The following is a 21,241-nucleotide window of genomic DNA, read 5'->3' on the forward strand; positions in this document are numbered from 1 at the left end:
GAAGTCTTTTGTTGCAGAGAAGTTTCAATCATCCGTTTTTCATAAGTTTTTAAATTTGGTATTTTCTGCTTGTTTGTATTCTTTGAACATGAACATACATGTCGAAAGGCGAATTTGATCATATAGCATAATTCATTTTGTTTGTCTTTAAATGTTAAGAAAATTACTCTCTCTTAGTAGACAATTTGAATTTTAACTAAAAAAAAAGATTAATGTTAATTAAAAACCTTATATGGTTGGGAATATGAATTACCAATTTTTTTAACTATTAATCTACCAAGTTGTCTACCATATTCAGTTAAGGTGCAAGAAAATGCCTATCAAATAATATGATACATATTTCAGCTACCAAATACCCTGAATTCGAGTGTAGTTTTGAACAGGCGGCAACACCATTATAGGTAGTTTGGAAATTAAGCCTTTTCAAAACCTATTCGATTCTCATACCCATATCGTAATAATTCATTTAAGTTATTAAATAATTTGAATTAAATTTCTTAAAAAGGTGGCAACTCTCTTCCAGATATTCACAAACAACAACGTTCTTAAACCTCTTTCGACTGACGCGCCTACTGTAATACGTATTTCAGTTATGTAACTCAAGTCTAAGTTAAAATTTAAAACAGGTGGCAACCCTCCTACATGTAGTTTAGAAATAAAGCCTTTTCAATTCCATATTGGTTGATACCAATGGGTAATTATTTATTTAATTGAATTAAATTTTTTAATAGGTGGCAACCCTTTTAATGTTCTTACCTAGATACATATGTAAGAACCTTTTAAAAGCCGCATGATCCAAGCGAAAGTAAAAAACGTTGTGGATAATATGGAGCACCATACAAAAAAATTGGAGGTCTAGGGCAGCGAAGTGCAAAAGCAACCATATATGAAATGCATGGTCAGGCTATGCTTCTTCTTCATGTAATGTACTTAGCTTGTTAGAAACAATTTATTTGAAAACGCATTTGCATAAATGATATGTATGTATGTATAGTATATATGTACATAGATATTTTCTTTGTCAGTGTCTCTTTTCGAAATAGGGATTCGTATCCACTCTAAAAACTATTCCAATGCCACATGGGTACCAGTAGAGCGAAGTGCACAAGGAGACGGCCAGATTGGAATTCCAATGTTTGTCGATGAATTCATTGGATGGAAGATTCTGTAGTTTGCATAATAAGCCTGATGAACTTTGCATATAAGGTACTTTCGACGATACATATTTTGTGAATGAGTCCATGATTGTTTCTTACAAATGTGGTTTCAGACTAGTCAGGCCAGCGTGCAAAAGGACGCTTAGCTAAAAAGGCCGGTTTTATCGATTTCAAAAACAGCTGCTCATAAGACTCCACGTCGAAACTTGAAATCTTTACAAAGCTATGCAGGATGTTTTCCTGTCATCTCTCAAGAAGGATATCGAAAGAACGCCACACAAGGTCTTAATTTTTAATTTGGTTAGTTTTGGTTTTCACTTGACATTACTTGAGTGTCTTAAATCATACGTATCTAACAGACTATGTGCGGCCGTTATATATACTTTTTTGTAACGACGTATTTTATGAATTATATCGGGTTGCGCTTCCATCATCCTCTATAAGCAGATGACCTCGAGCTATAGATACTCTGCTATTAAAAACTTTAATGACTACAGTGTTCTTCAAGCGAAACTTGATTGACTTTATTCTTGGTGTATGCGGACTCACCTGTTCCTCCACATCTCTGCCTACTTGGACACGAAACTGATTTTCTCCACTTCTATTCTTCTTTCAAATGGAGACCGTACCATTTTTCATATCGATCGCCGCAAGCTACTTTATGTCATCGATCGATATTGATCAGAGCGCTTTTCATGGCATTTTTAAGACGTTTTTGAGGTTAGGTTTGTATGGAGCTATGCTTCGATCACGCAAACTGCGTGTTTTTCTTGATTTATGTCCATAAATGTTGCAAACGGAAAATTTTGGTTCTAGGCCGACTCGCTGTTTTCAATAAAATCACTACTCCAAATTAGCTCGAAGCTTGGCAACTAACTAACTAAATAATAAAATGCAGACGAACCCTGTTATGTAGAATGCCTATGAGTCTTCTACTCTGGCTGCGAAGCTCCACTCATTAAACTCGCATGCAAATGCTACGCTTCCTCTTCTTGCTGCTCTCTTGCTGCTACCACATTGCAGCACTTGTCCCACCTCTTTTGCGGCACGGCAAAGCAAAGCAAACTTCGCGCGCCGTTTATTTCCTCATTTTGCTTTTGTGTAGGTTCCTTTCAAAGTAGGTCAAGGTTACTGGATGCTTTAGCTGTATTTACGCAGGCATGCTGATGGATTTCTTTTGAAGCGCACCCAATGCAGCTACTGTTTTGAATTACTTGTGTCAGTTGATGACGATTTGTCGGGCTGGCTGTCAACGATTGTTATGCACTATTTCGTATTTGTTCTATGTAGTTGCTGTGCGAGCTACATAGTACGTTGCTGTTGTTGACATTGATTACAAGTGATGGCATTTTATGGCGTTCCCATTTGCTGACGTCGTCAAGAGCTCGTAACAGATTCTTGTTTTTTTTTTGCTCTTCTCACTGATTTTACAACGCTTTTTTTTTAGTGATGCAGCTTACTTACTTTTCGTCTGCACCCCACTCCTTTCGTTTCCTTTTCACTTTCGCATTTCGCTTGAGGCTCTTAAATTGAATTTAATGTTACATTTATCATAATTTTGTGACAACTTCGCTTGCGATGGCGACAGTATAATTTGCCCAAAAACCCTTCTGCGTGGGCGGGGCAGTCAGCGCAGCGTGGTCGCCACGAATGCATTTCTTAACGTTCGGGATTTTCATGTCACGTAGGCGAAAGAATTTTCACTTTTTCCAGAAAGTAATAATTTTTCGTTTTCTTTTCTTTAAAGGAATGTGGCCATGATACGTTCTATTTTTAGTGTGTTTATTGCTTTTGCGCAAATGCGAATTTGATTATGCTTCAAAAAATTTTCATTTTTTTGAGACTTATTTTTCACGCTTATGTGCATTGTGGATTGCAAAGAGCTTTGAATTGTAGCACGTTTTAGACATCATTAATTTGAGATAAATATGAAAATCCCCAAAAACTTTGCTAACAGACTCACTTGATGCGCTGTTAAATAATGGCGACAATGGCAGCAACTGCTGCTCGTGGAACTTATGCAAGAATTAATTCCGTTATTCCATTGCAAATATAAACTCTAAGAAAAAGCATGTGCAGCCATATACTTTGCCATTGCCAAAAAGTTGTGGACATGAAGCAAAAAACGATGTACCAAAAATTGTATATTCATTTTTGAACTAAATTTGTCTTCAGTTATTAAAAAAAACAGTTCCAAAAAAATTAGGAGCTGGACTGTTATATTCATTGGAAGGCACATGCAGTTCTCGTTCTCGTAAGGCAGCTATGAAAAAATTGTCCAAAAAAACATTTGGACCTAGGTTGAGCGGGTTGGGATTGATTTCATTTGGCGAATGCGAAACTCTATTCAAATTGTTGTAACAATTCTTTAAAATTCTATTTTCATTGAAATTTGAAGATCTAATAATTCGACTGTTTTTTTTTGTTTTTATTTTTGTGCTGGTAGCACTACGCGTGCGGACATACGACACTTACCTAGCGAGAGCTTCTCACCAGAATCGGGGGGCAGTGTGAAGCCTAGCAGTGCCATTGAGGCTATCAGTACGCACGGCACAATTAGGTTAAAAAAACAGTACAAAGTTTTCCGTCGTATTAAAATGGCGAACGTTATGTCAATATAAGGTTCTGGGCAGCAATTATAGTAGATTTCATTTCGTTTACCGGGCACGCCTGCAAAGAGAATGGACGTGAAGTACGTTCGACGGTGAGAATGCAAAGAGAAAGAGAGGATTGTTTTTAATTATTAGTAGTTGGTTTTTTTTTTTTTTGTTTTTGGAGAGAGGGAAAGAGAGAAAGAGAAAGTGGCGCATTAGATAGCAGCAGTAAGATATTAGTTTAAAATACATATGTATGTATATAATGAATATAGTATGTATGTATATATATGCATATAAATGTTTATAAGTAATTGCTAGTGAAATTTTGTTGGGTGTTTTGTTGTTGTTGTTTTTTTTTTACAATTTATTTAAATATTATGAGCAAAAAATATGTTAAAGCAAAAGAATAAATTATGACAATTTCTATTTATAAGCTGTGAGTTAGTTATTTAGTATGTTTTTAGTTAAATATTTTTAGAATTTGCGTATTTAAATTTGCTATGCAACTTTTCATGAAATGCCTTTCTTTCATTTTCAAGCCACCGCTGCCATACCTAGCAGATCCCATTCGCCGTTCGTTATGAAACTTGAAATGTCACCACCGGCCTCGTCTTGCAGCTGCAAGTCCAGCTGGAAAGAGAAAGAAATTTAATTGGTTATGATAAATTTGTTGAGAAATTAAAAAAAAAAAATTAAAGTAAAATAAAAAAAAAAAAAAAAAAAAAACAATTCTATAAAATAAAATAAATAAAATAAAAATAAATAAATAAATAAATAAATAAATAAATAAATAAAATAAAATCAAATAAAATAAAATAAAAAAAAAAAATAAAAATAAAATAAGCTAAATAAAATAAAATAAATAAAAAGAAGAATAAAATAAAAAAGATAATTAGGAGTGCAAAATTTTTATGAAAACTTCTATAAAGTATGGAATTTCGATTTTTGGAGTTTTTGTTGTAGTATTAGCCATAAATAATTTTCAAGAGGCTTCCCTCAGGAGCCCTTTGTCGGTGGAGAAATTGAGGCAGGTAATTGAATTCTCTTGTCTTTGCTCTCGAAGATGTAAAGCCCCATTATTTTTTTTTTGTACCAGCCTCCAATTCAAATTTCTTTAAAAGTTTATAGATTTTCTGAGGTAAACCGTAAGTAAAAATGCATCAATTGAGAAAAAATCAAATTCTTATCTTCGAATTACTTGCATCAATTGACGGATCGAAGTAGAACTAAAAAATCGACAAAAAAAAGCGAATCGGAAGGGCTCGACTAATCGATCATCGATTAAATCGATTTAAAAACGGCATCTCTAAAAATAACCCCTCTCTAAGTCGGAGGTGTCAGTTAATAAAGTTATGGCAACGGTTTTCTAGCATATCGAAGAAGTCATCTTCGCAGACTTCTTTGGGCAAAATAAGACAATCACATAAACTCACATACATATTTAGCTGTGATTCTAAAAAATAGAAACTGTAAATAAATTTTGAATAAAAAAACAACGGCATTAATTCTCATAAAAAATTTAGGAGTACCGTTAATTTCTTATGATCCAATTATCGGAACTAAACCAAATTAGTATGGGTGGTTCCAACCAACTTTCCAACAAAACAGGTCTTCGCTACCTAAAGGTGAAAAGGTGCCAAGTGCATTTTTTTTTTCAAAATTTACTTTTTAACGCAGAATGACAGATAATGCGAAATTGCATTGTACATCGATTTTTCGTCTCTCCTGAACAATTTCAAAAAAGCGAGGTTCTGGAGAGGTGGCAGCACCGTATGCAAAATGGTCTCGAAACGGTGTTGAAAAATAAAGTTTTATAAACTTACATATTTCGTGTGTTTAATTTGATCCGTCCAGTTAACCATTCAAGAATGAAAAAAATTTACATATAAAAATTATGCTACTAGTTCGCAAGCGCATGTATTTATGTATTTGCATACACATGCTTTTGTTTAAGAACTTGCTTCAAGGATTCAAGGATTTACCCTTTTCATTTTCTACTCACTGCTTTCTTTACAATTAAGCAACTATTCGAGTGATTTAATTAGCTTGACAGTATTTTAGCATTTCACAATTCCATTAGCCGTATTTTATTTACTTGCCACGAAATTTTATGTCAACAAAGTGAAAGGAATTTTCTATTTTATTTACATATACAATTCAAATGTAGAGCAGCATGAAAGTCGACGAAGAAATTCAGATAGAAATTCTAAAGAATTTTACTGCTGCCATCGTACAATTGTTTCACCACGGCCAATGTCATTCGAAATTCGCCACTCAGCAGCAAGTTTCTTGCAGTTTTTGCTAGTTTTGCATTGGATTGAAATGTGCGCAGGGTTTTCGAAAGTTTCGTTTGAGAACAGGCACTTTTTATGTAGTTTCTTAGGTATTCTTGACTAGGCTGTTTACAAGTTAAGAAGTCCTTATCGCTGAAAAAGCTGAATTTATTTCGGAAAATTTACGCATTTGTGGCGTTAAATAGTTACTATTTCAGTTAATATTTTCTAGACTTTAACAAGTATTTTTAGTTAGTGCTATGACTCAAAATGTTCTCAAAAAAGCTGTACTACATTTTGCATCGTTATTTTTAATTTATATTATTTTATGTTATTTCATTTCATATTTGGCCATTTTTTCTTCATACATAGCTATAGTGTATCTGTAACACAAAAGTGGCATTGCTACAATATTTCGTTCTGCGAATACTACTATGCCTTTTCATATTCATTCTTGCAGCGCTCCCAAAGGAATGTGCATGCAGCCATGTTGCAGTTAACTAATAAACGCAAAGGCTTTTCAGAATTGTTGCTACATACATACACACATGCATACATTGTGCATTTACTCTTGCAAACTGACGACTGATGACTGACTACTTTTGCCTTTTGGCTGACAGATTGCTGTCGTCGTCGCTGCGTTTTGTTTGCCAGTTGCTTTGTTGCTAGTTTAGTTTGTTTGCTTACAAGGCCGCTGATGGCTGCAGGAAAAACGTGCAAGGTGCGCTCCGTTTGTGGAAAGGGAGAGCGGGTTGTTGCTGCGCGCAGCGTAGGGAGTTAGTGTAAAAGTGAAAGTAGACATGGACGCAACAACAACTGCGATTTAGTATTGTTTCCTACGAGTAATTGCTGATGTTGTACTTGTTGTTGTTTTTATTGTTACATGTACTATTTGGTTGCAGTTTTTTTTTTATTATTGCCTTTTTATGCTGCTTGTAATTTTGGTTTTCAGCCTGGCTATTTGCAAGGCTACATACATACACTGCCGGAACAAAGTATTGGCACAGCAAATTTTTCACAATATATGCAACAATTTTTATTCTAATATTTTTCCGCTAATTTTGTATAAAAATATGGTTCATTCAACAAAAGCAAAAACATAAAAATATAATTCCTAAATATTGTTCCAAAGTCGCGAAAATTCAGCAAATTTACATCAAAATTTTCAACTTTTTAATCAGGTATTTTAGATGTTTTTTTTTGAGTTTGCAGTTTTGCAGCCCATTAAATTCTAGTAAAAAATGCAAGTTCAGAGTTAGTCAAAACACGCGTTGATTTTTGAGAATTTTTTTTCGTTGAAGGTTTTCTCCAAATAAATAATTTCCAAAAAAAATTTGTGTATGGTAAAAATCAACGGTAATTCTTAGCTACTTAAAACTTGCACTTTATTATAATAAAATTGATTGGGCTACAAATCTGCATACCCCAAAAAAAAGCTAGAAAAATTTGATCAAAGAGTTGAAAATTTGCATGAAAATTTGCTGAATTTTTGCGAGTTTTTCACAAAGTTTAGGAATTATGTTTTTATGTTTTTGGATGTAGAATGCACCATATTTTTATACATATATAAAATTAGCGGAAAAATATTAGAATGAAAATTGTTACATATATGTATTGTGAAAAATTCGCTGTGCCAATACTTTGTTCCGGCAGTGTATGTGTTTGGGAGAAACTATATGTATGTAGTTCGGCATTGAAAAGATGAACCCATTCTACTTATGTAAATATATACGAACATATTTACCTTCGTTTAAATTGTAAATAAAAAGTTGTATATTTTTCTTTTAACGAAAAGTAAATAAAAGCTTGTAGAGCCGCAGTGTCTTCGGAAGCTATGAATATAAAAGTTAATTTACATTTCTTTTTTTTTAATTTTTGAGTAAAATATATGTGAAATTTTATTAAAACAATTTAACTGACTTTAGAAAGTTTGACTTTGTGATAAAAAATAATAAGTTTCCTTAACAAATTTTATATATTTATTAAGCGTCTGTTGAAATACTATGATGGCTACGGATAGTTAAAATATTGAAATTAAATTTGAGAACTCACTGGAATATTGCTTTGAAGGGAAAATGGCAAATCTCGAGATAAGTGGTTTTAATGAAATACCACACATATTCATTCATTCATATATGTATGTATTAAAGGCACATTTATAAACAATTACTTTTGTTGAGATCTAAATATAGTTAGTATAAAGCTAGTCAGAGAAGGGGGCAACAATTATGTAAGCAAGTGCATGAGCTATGTAGAGGAAATTAGATTAATGAAAAATTGAAGACTTCGTTTTGGTTTAAATTAAAAGTTCGCAACAAAGCCTACTGCAAATTTTGTTTGCTAATTTCCATGGCCAAAAATTATTCCACAAACTTTTTCAGTTTGACACCATCCATTTCATTAGAAATGCCAACTTTTCTGTTGCCAACTACTTCAAACTTATTTAGGCGTACGGAATGGGCTAGCAATTGAAGAGTGGCGCATAAATAAAGGAAAACATAAGAAGTAACCCTGTCGGAAATGAGATTGGATGGCAGAAAAGGGGAGTTCAACCTTGATGTTTTTATTTAAGAGCAAACTATTGAGAAAAATCTATTTCAGACTACACTGGTTTACAGAAAAATTTTTTTTGTAAGCCACTATCCAATTCCTATTTATGTAAAATTTCTCGTTGATTCTGAAAATCGAGTTAATTTTTTTTGTAAAGCATTCGTCTTCGAGATATTTGCAATTTACCGTTACTCAGTCAAAGAAAAGTAGTTAATTTGAAATTTGGGAAATGGAGTTTTCCGTAAAATATAAGTAATCAATAATTCCAGATTTTTTGATGAAAAAATGAAAAAAAAATTCGAACTTTAACAGGGTACAAATTAAAAGCATAACAGATTTTGTGTAAATTTTTTGCATTTGTATTAAAGAATGTTCCGTTACAAAAAAAATCAAGCTACTAATGAAGAAAATCTATGGACAAGTAAAGGAGGAATGAGTGGTCAAGTGAAAATGCGCAAAAATTGTTTAGCCATCATCGATTCGCCAACAGTTAGCAAGTGGCGAAACGAACGAACTCAATGAGGTACACCCAAACTCGCTATCGTCTGTCCGTGCTAGCTAACTTTGTTGTTGTTTTCACATGCAAAATTTTTCGTTAAGCGACAGTAACTCAAACATAGGAAGTAGGGAAGTGGTGAATCGATGACGACGGCTTTTGTATGAAAAATGAGCAGGAAAGAATGTTACTCATACGCCATGTGCACCACTAAAAACTCATTCTTGTTTACTCATCTATTTTCTTCATCGCTACCCTATTTTTTTTTTAAAGGAATAGACTTTCATATAAAAAAAAAAATTGACAAAAAAAATATTCCTCAGTTAAATTTTGAATTTTTTTCAGTTTTTTCTAAAAAAAACAAAGAATCGGAAATGATTAACTAATTTCTCAGAAATTATCAGGGCTATCGAAGAGTGATGTATGTATATACGGTTTATGGACAATTTCATTAGCTTTCATTTCCAGTATTTCATAATAAAATTGTTGAATTGGTTCGTAAGAAATACATGATTAAGTGGAACCACTTCTTTAACCCGAATTACGGCAAATAAAATTGATTTAATTTGCTGAATCATCGAGCAATTCTACATAGGAATTGAATAGTGGCATCCGGTGAACAAAAAAAAACCAAAATTTGTGAATCAGTGCTAATTATTTCTGTATCAAAGAGATCTTCAATTAAAAAAATTTAAAAACATGATACATTTTTCTAAATAAAAATACATATATGTTCCCTGCAAATTTCTCTTGATATTTTTTCACTTGTAAAACTTTCGCAGCAATGCATTGCTATTCGCTGTTTGACACATCCCTTACAGTTATTTTAAGCATTTTAAACGAGTGGGCGTATGAACTTTTCGGGCAAAGCTATTTCGCATTGCAAATAACTCATTGTCAGTAGCACTTAAATATATTCCATTATATGTAGTATGCTGGAAGTCAACTGGCGGTCTGCATGAATGAAGAGTATTGCGACCGAGTAGACAAATTGGCGACGCGGCGCATGAGTATGCTTGCAGTAGTTAGTCCTCCTCATGTGGTGAGCGATCTGTTTGGCAGTTTTGCAGTTATGTATGCTATGTAGTGTGAGCTGACATATCTGTTTCAAATAGTTTTAAAGTATTTATTAATGGTATTCGTTTGTACTCAAGTGTTTATTGTGTCACCCATTAAGGTGAATTATTGTTGTTGCACTTTCAGTGTCGGCATGCGAATAATGACTAATGAATGAAGGCTTAGGTTTGTATCAAGAAACCTTTTTTTTTACTGGGCTCATTTGGTACGTTTTTAAGCTGCCATTAGTGTACGTTTTCGATTGGGGTGTACCTTTTAAAAAACATGTTAATTCCAGATTATTTAGCCACGTTAAAGTTCTCTCCAAGCATGGTGTGTTTTGAAACCACAACTTGCTATTTAGCATAAACATAAACAATGCAAAAAAAAAAAGCAAGAACGCAGGAAATCAAAAAAACCTACTAAATCCTCAGATCCAAACCGTGGTGTTCAGGTTTCTAAGTAAATTCGGGCGCTTTATATCTCTCAGTTCTCCGATGATAGCAAAAAAGTCTCATTCTGGTCCTACACAGAGTCAGCCGCAAAGCAATGCGCTACAGTCTGTTCCCCTTTCGATTAGCAGCAGCTGCTGCAGGAAGTATGAACCTACACCTTAGTACAACTGAAAGGCATAATAATCCAGTTGGCCTATACCAGGTACCAGCCCCAAGGCGTTCCGGTCTGGGTCATCTGCGATTACCAGGAATCCAGATCAATGGGACTCTTTGTCTGCCAGCCGCCTTGCTATCATTAGTTAACTTGGTTGGTAATGGCATTCACAGAGCTACATAAAGATTTTTATCGCCGCTTGGCTATCCGAAAAAAAGTAACCCTTCTTTAAAATTGATCGACCTATATCGGCAGCCAGTTCGAAAACTCTCTATCTCAGAAAACTTTTCAAGAACCTTCTACTTCAGAATTTGATTGAAGAACGCCCGATTTCTGAATTTTATTGAAAAATATCCCGTCTCAGAATTCGGTTCAAAAAACCCCTATCTCAAATGAAAATACATAGAAAATATGCTGAGATAAGGGGTTTTTGAACCGAATTCTGAGATAAGGCGTTCTTCAATTAAATTCTGAAATAGGACGTTGTAATGTACCTCTAATAGGGTCCTGTAAAGTGGAAGGACTATATGGACAAAAAAAGGTCAGACTAAATATTACTGAACGAACTAAGAAGCTGAAAACAGGTCAACACTTTCAAATATCAGCTGAAAGATCCCAAATTTTCCTTAAACTTAATAGACATGACATAGGAGCATGTAATTCTCTTGGCGATTGCAAAGCATTGAAGCCGTCGTCAAACCACGGTGTGCAGGTTTTGTGGCGAAGAATAGAAACAGCAAAGTACTCGAAGCTCATCTAAAAAGCCTCTACCAGGCTTAAACTGAGATTACCTTATGCATGATCTGAATGCTACTTCGAAAAAAATCCTCCTGAGGTTCCTCTGTAATACGTGCGTCATTGACGAGCTGTGAACGAATAGAGGTATGCTACAACCAATCAATCAACTTTAATCGCAGGATATAGCTACTTAAATTGCTCGCTTCCCTAATCAAAAAATTAAAAATGTTGTCTGCAAAGTATTAGGAATATAGACAAATATGGTAAAGAAATAAGATTCAAATTTGAAACTTTTTTTGGTGAATAAAATCGATTCAGTTTTCATTGGAGTAACATTAAGTCCAGCGACATCAAGATACCATCGCTTGAAGCCTTCTATCTCGAGATCGAAAACGTTATTTGCAATCACTTCTAAGCAAATACTAAGCACTAAATACTTAAGTAACTAAAGTAGACTTCTAAATACTAAACGCTTCAGGAAAAGAAAGAATTATCCTTAATTTTTGCTTTTTTGTTTGAATGAAATGCTTTTAGAGTTTGGAGATTTTTCTGAACTTTTCAATATTTGTCCGGATTTTTCGGGATTCTTCGAGTTCTAGCTTTTGAGATTTTTTAGGAATTTTGGAATTTCTTTAGGGACTTTTATTCATTCATTGAGGACTTTTCGGGCTTCATCGTAATATACTTTTCGGTACTTTCAGGGCTTTTCTCAGGGCTCTTCGTTCCGGGGTTATCTCAGGATTTTCGGGACTATTTCGGGATATTATTTTTCAAGTAAAAATAATAATAAGAGCTCTATTACTGCTTCTTGTTAAATTGCCAGAGCGTAACTTGCACTCGGCTACTCATCACAAAAAAAAGTGAAATGATTTCCAAAGCATACACTCATATGTATATATATTTGAAATTGAGCTGCAGCAGACGAGTATTAAAAATAATAAATGATAAAAACACAAATACGTAGAGAGAAGATTAAAAGAAGTAAAAGAGCCACGATTGCACCAGCAGCCTTGACCAGTTTAGACCAAAATTCTCTGTTGAAATAGGATAAGACGTTGAGTAAAAGCAAAGCAAAAGCAAATACCAACGTAGAAAAGGTAAAGTAAAGTATTGTAATTGTTTTCAATCAAACTGCAATGAAATTAGTTTCATTTGTTGTGAATATAATGCGCCTTGATGTATGCAATCACACTGGGCGCGGGTGACCCGGCGAAACTGCAATCCAATTCGATGCAGATCCAACGATAATTTTGTCGCAGTGCGTTAACTTTGGCATTTTGCGATGAAACGCTAAATTAAATGGCACGCAGCGACAAACGAGTGGAGGGAGGCACATAACTGCGCATAGTCAATATTATGCCTAACGATTTATTTTTATTATTGTTGATTACGACGGATGCAAATATTTAGCTGCAATATAAACCCTGAGGCTACAACTGAAAACTAGAACTAAGGTAACAGAAGCGAATGCAAGTCGCCTCTTTCTCTTTGCATAACTCACAAAATAGTTTATTTTTCTGCCCACTGGCGCTCAATGATTCAAGTGTAAGCATAAAATCTGTAAAAATTGCATCCTTTTTCCTGCATAACTCACATTAAATGCTGCCGCAGCATATTTTATTGTTGCTAGTGCTGCCACATGGATTTTAAGCGCATCAAATACACCAGAGTCTTCTGCCGATCGCAAAAACAGCCGCTTGTCTACTTTTTTTCAATTCGAACGCAGTGCATTGTCTGCTGCTGGCTGACGTGGCAAAAGGAAATTGGCTTCCATTGCAATCACTGGCGCAAAACTATACCTTCTTCGTGTAACTTAGCTAAAGCCATAAGCAGGGCTGTAATCGCGTGCGTTTGTTTGTATGTACATACATACATATATAGCATGCCAGAGCCTTCTGCGCATTTTCTTTGTAAAGTTAATGCTTTTCTTTCAACTGATAACGCCTGATTGCATCTTGAAGTTTCGATTAAAGCTCAAGAAAAGGTGAATTGCTGCACTAACTTCTTAGTTTCTAGTAGATTCTTGTGAAATTCTGCTTTTCTTGCAAAACGTAATGAAGAAGTTTTAAATCGAATTCTGCGCTGTACAGTGGAAAGCGCTGTAGTTGAGTTGAAAGTTATCCGATAGATTTTAGTTGGCAGTTAGAGAGCTTTTTAAATGAAATACGTGAGCTTGATTTATTTGGTAGTCGCAATCAACTGAATGGGGAAAGAACTAGTTTAAAAGAATTTAGTTTAATTAAATAAAAAATAAGCGCTGGATTAAGGCATACAATCCGCAAAAAATGTTGCAGCTGTTTTGGGACTTGCATGACTTTCGTAATTACTGAAACTGACTGCACAAAACAACAAATTTTTACGCTTTTTGAGAAAATAGTTAATGGAGGTTTTTGCATCGCATTTTATTATAATAAACCATAAAAATTTAAATTTTGTAAAAATTCTTCGCTAATTATTCAAAGCATTTTCTGCTCGGCATGTTACGAAAAAAAAAAAAATTACACAAGTGCATTTGCACTGCAAATTAGGTGTATGAAATTTTCCATTTTCAATGTAATCACCAGGGTTGGGATTTTAAGGCACTAAAAACTTGAAAAAATGAAAAATGAGCTTTCAAAAAAGTCAAAAAAAAGCATTTATTTTTTATTTTTGTTATATACATACATAACTTTAGTACAATGTAGATATATGTATGTCCAATTAAATATAAATATATATAGTGGTAAAAAACTTATAGCTGCACCACTTTTTGCCAAGCTTGAACATATTTATTTTGTAGTTATATATACATAGTTCATTATTTAATAAATCCCGTGTAAATCCAAGTTTCCAACTTTTTGCAATATTCAAAAACCGTTGTAAAAATTTTGAGTTTTTTTTTTAATTCTATAAAATCAACCATAATTTGTAGCCATTTCAAATTTGTGCTTTATTATAATAGAATTCAATGGGCTACAAAATTCAAAATCTGTCTAGGAAATCTAATTTAAAAATATCGAAATTTTTACGAAATTTCAATTGAATGTTTTAAATATTGCATATTTAATTCAGTGCCACACGAGCGGGCAAAATAAAAAAGACGACAATTTTTTTGTGTTGTTAATTTTTTTTTATCAAGGAAGACATGGAACGTGTGATTGTTTATTATTTTTACGGATAAGATTAAGCAGGCCTTAAAATCCTGGTAATCACCCTCACTTCGCAGCCAGCAGATAGTGTAAGCTGGACTACGTGGCGTATACGCAACACACATACTCGCCTTGGACTATGCCAACCAACGAATCTTTGCAAAGAAAACTGTGGCTAGTTTTACTTTGTTATTTCTCAGTACAGTGCGGTGCTTTATATACTTTTATTCAAGATATTCACGAAATGGAGAGATAGTACTTGAATACTCTGACGACGTTAAATACCTTTTTATAATCCATGATGAGAGGCTTACTAGGTTACGTTTCGTGCCATTTGGTGTCCAAAAAAAAAAAAAAAAAAACAAAAAACTGTCATTTAAAGGAAGTTTAAACTTTCACATCTTTCTGGGTTGCAGTATCAATGTGAAATTGTTTAATATCGGTCTTAGAGTCGCTTCCAAGATTGACCCCGCTTCATATATTTGTTCAAGCAGCAACCGTCCGGAAAAAGATGCAACTGCGCGTAAGAACGAGCGTCATACAGATATCTCGGAATAAATGCCGTGGCTGGAAAGACAAAGGCAGACACTTTTTGCTAAAAGAAATCTCCGTTGGCAGTAAGCTGAAGTTGAAAAACCCAGAACGGGAACAGCTCAACGGTACAGCTCAAATATTGACGATTTAAATCTAGTATTTTTGGCCCGCGGGCAACCTGATGCCCACCACCGGCATAAACACACAGGCACACATATGTATGTAAATATGCATGAGCATGGCAAGGTTCAAACAAATTTAAAGGGAAATGTGAGGGGGAATGATGGAAATGCGAATTTCAAGTAATAAACATTCAATTTGTATGCAGCGGTTGATGTGCGACAAACCGTAGGCAGCTTTTACGCATACACACACATAGTCAAAATATTCATGTAAAAGTTCGCTTTTGAATTGTTTTATTATGCCAAAGTTGCCGATGATGTACGCAGAAACACACGCACACCTCTATTTATAACATGGACGTATGTATGTATGTAAATTTATTGGAGTTTTGATGAACAGGCGCGTAATATACCGATAGTGAAAAGTACTCCCCTGTCTCTGCGCAAATGTGACAATATTCATGTACTGTACGTACTCGTATTTATGTATGTATGTATGTGAGTACGTGCAAACTAAGTCGGCTTACGAGCATCCTTAATATATACAAATGAAAGGCGCTTCAGTGGCATCTGTCGTTTGGCAGTTAGGTACCGTACCGCCTTGCAAGCAAATGAGGCAAGTGCTTCCGATGTCGCATTTTTCCTTAAGTTAGTTTTCCCTTGCTTACATTAAAATGATTAGAAAGCCTTTGCGAAAAACATACATCGTAAGAGTAATCATAATCGGCATCGATATCGGAATCGTAATCGTAGTGGTAATCATAATCGCATTAGTAATAAGAATCGTAATCGGAAGCTAAGGTAATATTAATCGCAATCGTAATAATGGTAATAGCGAATGTGATCGGAATCTTTATGGTAATCGTAATGGTATCGGAATCGTAATCGTAATCGTCATTGTCATGGCCATCGTAATCTCAAACGTTATTGTCGTCATAATGCCTACAGTAACTGGAATCGAAATCGTAGTAGTTACATTTATTATATTCCCTACCAGATCCGAAACCATACATATATTTATCACTTTAAAATTCATTACTTTGTAGTCATAACATCCTCGCAACTGTTGGATCGGGCGTTGAAATATTACCACTTACTTTGCAAGTCCGCAGGTGGCCGGAAGGAAAACCAAGAGAGGTGACAGCAAACAACAATAAACAAGCAAGCGTGAATATTGATAAATGCATTCCTGAACAACAACAAAAAATAAAATAACTAAAATTTATGTAAAATGTGCTCACACCCGCGGAAGGAGTAATGCCGCAAGCAAACTGCAAGTCAGTTCGAAACCACAAAGTTGAGATGCAGCACAGTGGTATGAATTTTACTAACTCGCCACGTGTGTTGCAAAAGAGTGAAAATGCGTGCGAAGCAAATGTGCGCACAAAGAATATTTCAAGGCTGCAATTTCTACAGAGTTCTCCTAGTTGTGGCAGCCAAGATGCCGCATGAGGCGCGTGATTTTTTTGTTGTTGTTGATTTTTGCAAACTGAGCGTGTGTATGTATGCATTGCACCTGCAGATTATTATTTATGAGCGGTAACTTGGTACCAAAGGTGGAAACCTTCGAACGCTTATGAAACATATATGTAACTACGTATGTACATTTTGTAGCGAAACTTTGCGAGAGTTGGTATGAAAAATTGCATGCCATACTATTTGAATTAGAGTAGGTGTGGTAAGTATGCAATTTATTGCTCACGACTAAAGTGAATCGATAGCCGCTTCTTACACTCCCTTCATTTGCGTGCTCCAAGTGTAAAGTATTTAATACATTCATCACGTGCGTGGGAATGGCGAGCACGTGCAAGTGTGTTGGGATGAGTTGAATAAAATGCAATTATCACTTAAGGCATTAAGGAACGTTAGGCGGTAGGTGCTGGGCGTCGATATGTGGAAATTTATTAGGCTGCAAGGTGGAAAGCAAGTTCTTAGAGTCTACTAAGCCAGTTTTGGGCAGCCACATTTTCATAACCGGGACTTCCTTTACCAAGAAAAAAGAAAGAATGAGCAAGGTATTAACCTGCTGAGCCGATTCCTATCTCGACTGCAATTAAAGAGGTCCAAGAGATCATCCGCTGACACCGAAGTCAGACTGGTGAATTAGCCTGGCTTTAAGTTTTTCACTGCAGTCCCAGACAAGTGGTCACTGGTTCCGCCTCAATCTTATCACGGCAGCTTCTGCAGAGAGATACGCAGTCGATGGAGGACGGTACCCGAAACTCTTACCGTAGCTGTGTTTCAGAAGGTCTTTGTATACCTTGCCTTTGCTGCAGATTTCCTTCAAGAAATATGTCGATGCACCAGAGACCGAGTACGCGTTACAGTTCTGGTTTTGTTCTGTTTGAGAACAAAATGAAATGCCAAGAACTCTCCCTCAACCGGAACAAAATTATTGAAAGCAGTTTTAACGGAAACAAAATGCGAACAAAAGGTTCGGGAACGTTTCCGTAAAGAACAAAATGTGAACAAAGCTTTCGGGAACGTTCTCAAGAAGAACAGAAAGAGAACGAAATGTTTGGGAGCTTTGCCAATGAGAGCGAGAGTATCGAGAACGTCGAGAACAAAAATCCGGGAAATGTTCTGCTGAAGAACTAAATGAAAACAAAAGTTTTGCGAACTTAACGTGTTGGGATGAATAATCATTTCAGTGAGAAACACGATTGTAATTCTAAGCCAGAGGAAGTCTCAGTCATTTAAACTGCCAGATTGTTTATCATTAGGGTTGTCTGCCCATTTATGGAACAATTTTTTAATTTTTTGTGCAAAAAAAAAAAAAAAAAAAAAAATTTGTTTTTTAATTCTTTTTTTTATTTAATTTTCATAATTTTCTTTCAGTTCTTTTTTGATTAATTTTAATATTCAAACATTTTAAACTAAAGAACGCTATGTGGAAAATTTATTTAGGCAACGTTTGCACTGAATTGTACACAAACTCTTTTAGAGAGATAGACTTGTTACTCAATAAATCCGTTATAGGTGCTCCTATTTATTGAACTAATTGCTGCTGTCATTCACTGCTACTTGGATTCTGCCTTACTGGCGAGTTTTTTCCTTCCCTCCTTGCCTCTCTTCGCTGAGTGATAAGCCCACATCGTCAAGAAGGACGCCTTCATTTTCACATTTTTGGAACCTTTGTTGTTATTGTAAATTTTGTCAAGGCGACTCGTTAGGCATTGAAAGCATCTACGAAACAAGTTTTTACGCCTAGCACCGACCCAATACAAGTTTATTAGCTCCGTAAAGCTGTTCACTAAACTAAGGACCAGCAGTGTATAGGAAAGAGCCTCAACTTCACTAAATTGCCCAACCTTTGCTGGTCGTGTAAAAATTTTCAAACATTTCAATACCTTATTCAAAGCAAACGATATTGCCATTCACAGGTCTCTTTCAATAGTAGCCTAAATATTGCTGATTTCGTCGTTAGCCAAAAAAAGTTTGCCACTACCCAGCGCAGTGAGCGTCAATGCTCCAAGGAAAAATCTGAATTGTGTTAAACTTAATTGCGCAATTTCGCACGCCACACACAACCGTTACTATCAAACACGTGAAAAAAGCCAATTGGAAATCCGATGGACCTCTAATGGAGGCCAATGCTACTTTAATGCGCCCCTCCCCATGGTGCATAAATTGTAAATAACGGTAAACTCAACCTTGCCTCTGATCCGTCCCATGAGTATGAATAAATTGTTAAGCCGGATTTCCGGTATAAATGAGTACATAAAAACTGGCGTACGTGCATGAATGCCGAACTGAGGAGTGTACTTATTTATATATAAGTATTATTAAGGCAAAAACATGGCATGGAGTTCAATATTTAGTGCTTAATAAAAGGTGTGATGCTACAAAAACGCATTTGTGCATATGTATGTACATATGTGTGAGCATGTAAATTTGTTTACATTTTTCCATTAAGTTTTTGCAGTTCTGTTTCCAAATTTTTTGTAAATTTTTTAGTGATGTGAAGTCTTCGTCAATACATTAGCAGGGTTATATGCTCAATGGGGTAATATGTGTGTATGTATGCCCTCCAGCGCCAAAAAAAGTTATTAAAAAGTAAAATAATTTAAATGCAATTTCCAGGAGGTACATATTCTGCAGGGAGAGAAATGGATTTCTTGGAAATAAGGAGTGCTTTTCATGGACAGATCTCGTGATACAGCGTTATCTGTACGAAGCAATAGGCTCGAAAATTGAGCGCTGACATAAATATTTTGAAAATATGTAAATTGTTACCTAACGATTTTTATACCCGAGCGCACTTGTGCATAAGGGTATATTAATTTTGTTCACATAACGGTTGTTTGTAACAGCCAAAACGAATCGAGATAGATATAGACAAATGTATACATAAATGATCAGAATGAAAAGAGAAATCGATTAAGCCATGTCTGTCTGTCCGTACGTCTGTCCGTCTGTCCGTCCGTCCGTGTACACGATAACTCGGGTAAAAATTGAGATATCTCAACGAAATTTGGTATATTGGTTTCTGTTAATCCAAAGTAGGTTGGTATTGAAAATGGGCGAAATCGGACAGTAACCACGCCCACTTCCCATATAACGGTAATTTCCGGAAATACGAAAACTGCGATATTTTAGTAACTACTGAAGATAATTCACTCAAAATTGATATTTACAACAATTTTCAGACGAAAAATAAGAATATTGTAAATTTTTGGAAAATGGGCGTAGCCACGCCCACTTATGGTTACATGTGTATATCTTGGTAACCGCTGCACCAATTTATTCCAACCTTGGCAAAGTTGTTGGCCTTGATACAGCATACTAAATGGCCGAAAATTTAAAAAATCGGACAATAACCACGCCCACATCCCATATAACGGTAATTTAGAGAAATACAAAATCTTCGATAAATCAGTAAATATTGAAGCTAATTTATTCAAAATTGATGCTTGCAACAATTCTTTACCAAGAAATACGTTTATGGTAAAATTTTGGAAAATGGGCGTGGCACCGCCCACTTATGATCACATATATGTATATCGGTAACCGTTCTACCAATTTGTACCAAACTCGGTATTTTTATTGTGCTTGCCACATAAAAGAAAAACGTTGAAAATTATTGAAATCGGACTGAAATTACGGCCGCTTTTCATATAACGGTAAATTTCAGAAATGCTTGAAACTTCAATAATTCGAAATTTAAGGACGCTAATTTACTCAAAATTGATACACCCCGGCTTACCATCTAGCGATAGCTTTCGGAAAGGTGAAAAAACATATATTTAATACTTGTGCTGGGTATTTAATGTTCGGCTCCGCCCGAACTTAGACTTTCTTACTTGTTTTTTTTTTTTAAACTGGTCGAACACTCAATGCCACATAATAATAAAAGTAAGTGTCAACACATCAACATATGCAGGTACGTTTTTTGTCGGTTCGAAAAATTTACGAATAAGCTATTTTTGTACACAATTTTGTATACTTTTTTATGAAGAACACTGCTCGATGCTTTTTACAACAACACTTAAATATATGTATGTATATAGGTATAATTTTTTTATGTGTATTCACATTCCTGTCAATTGAAATTAGTTAATTCACTAGGTTTCTTATAGACCCTGAAATATGGTCCTAGTCCATATCTAAACACAAGTTAGTTTGAAACAAGTAAAGAAGTATAAGTTCGGGCGAAGCCGAATTTTATATACCCGGTGCAGGTTTCAAATATCGTCGTTTAAACTTGCTCTCAACTACCTTTGCATGACTAACGGGGGTGTTTTTCCAGACTTCAAACGCTTTCGATAATATGCGGACTTAATAAAATCATTGAAACAAGTTTGGTAGAAATCGATAAAGCGGTTACCGAGATAGGCCTTTGTAGTCATAAAGTAGTCGGTGCCACGCCATATTCCTAACAGTCTTATTTATTGTTAAGAGATTTTTGTAAGTATTAACTTGGAGTAAATTAGTGTCCTCAGTTTTTGAAATATCAAAGTTTTCGTATTTTTGAAATTTAC

At 35.0% G+C, this 21,241-nt stretch overlaps 1 protein-coding gene across 1 annotated transcript in view; it reads right to left on the minus strand.

The window, feature by feature from the left end:
* Window positions 1-3,510: 3,510 nt before the first annotated feature.
* The window catches only part of LOC118749536 (CHRNA7-FAM7A fusion protein-like), an 86,103-nt gene continuing 68,372 nt past the window's right edge, over window positions 3,511-21,241 (minus strand). Inside the window, exons 3-4 of the mRNA XM_036484340.1 lie at window positions 4,309-4,384; window positions 3,511-3,827 (exon numbers count right to left, since the gene is read on the minus strand). Of these exons, the coding sequence (XP_036340233.1) occupies window positions 3,586-3,827; window positions 4,309-4,384 (318 nt within the window). The 3' untranslated portion in view covers window positions 3,511-3,585. The remainder of the gene's footprint in view (window positions 3,828-4,308; window positions 4,385-21,241) is intronic.

Source organism: Rhagoletis pomonella, unplaced genomic scaffold (genome assembly GCF_013731165.1).
Source record: "Rhagoletis pomonella isolate Grant_MI unplaced genomic scaffold, Rhpom_1.0 Rhpom_scaffold_00018, whole genome shotgun sequence".
NCBI classification, from domain to species: Eukaryota; Metazoa; Arthropoda; class Insecta; order Diptera; family Tephritidae; genus Rhagoletis; species Rhagoletis pomonella.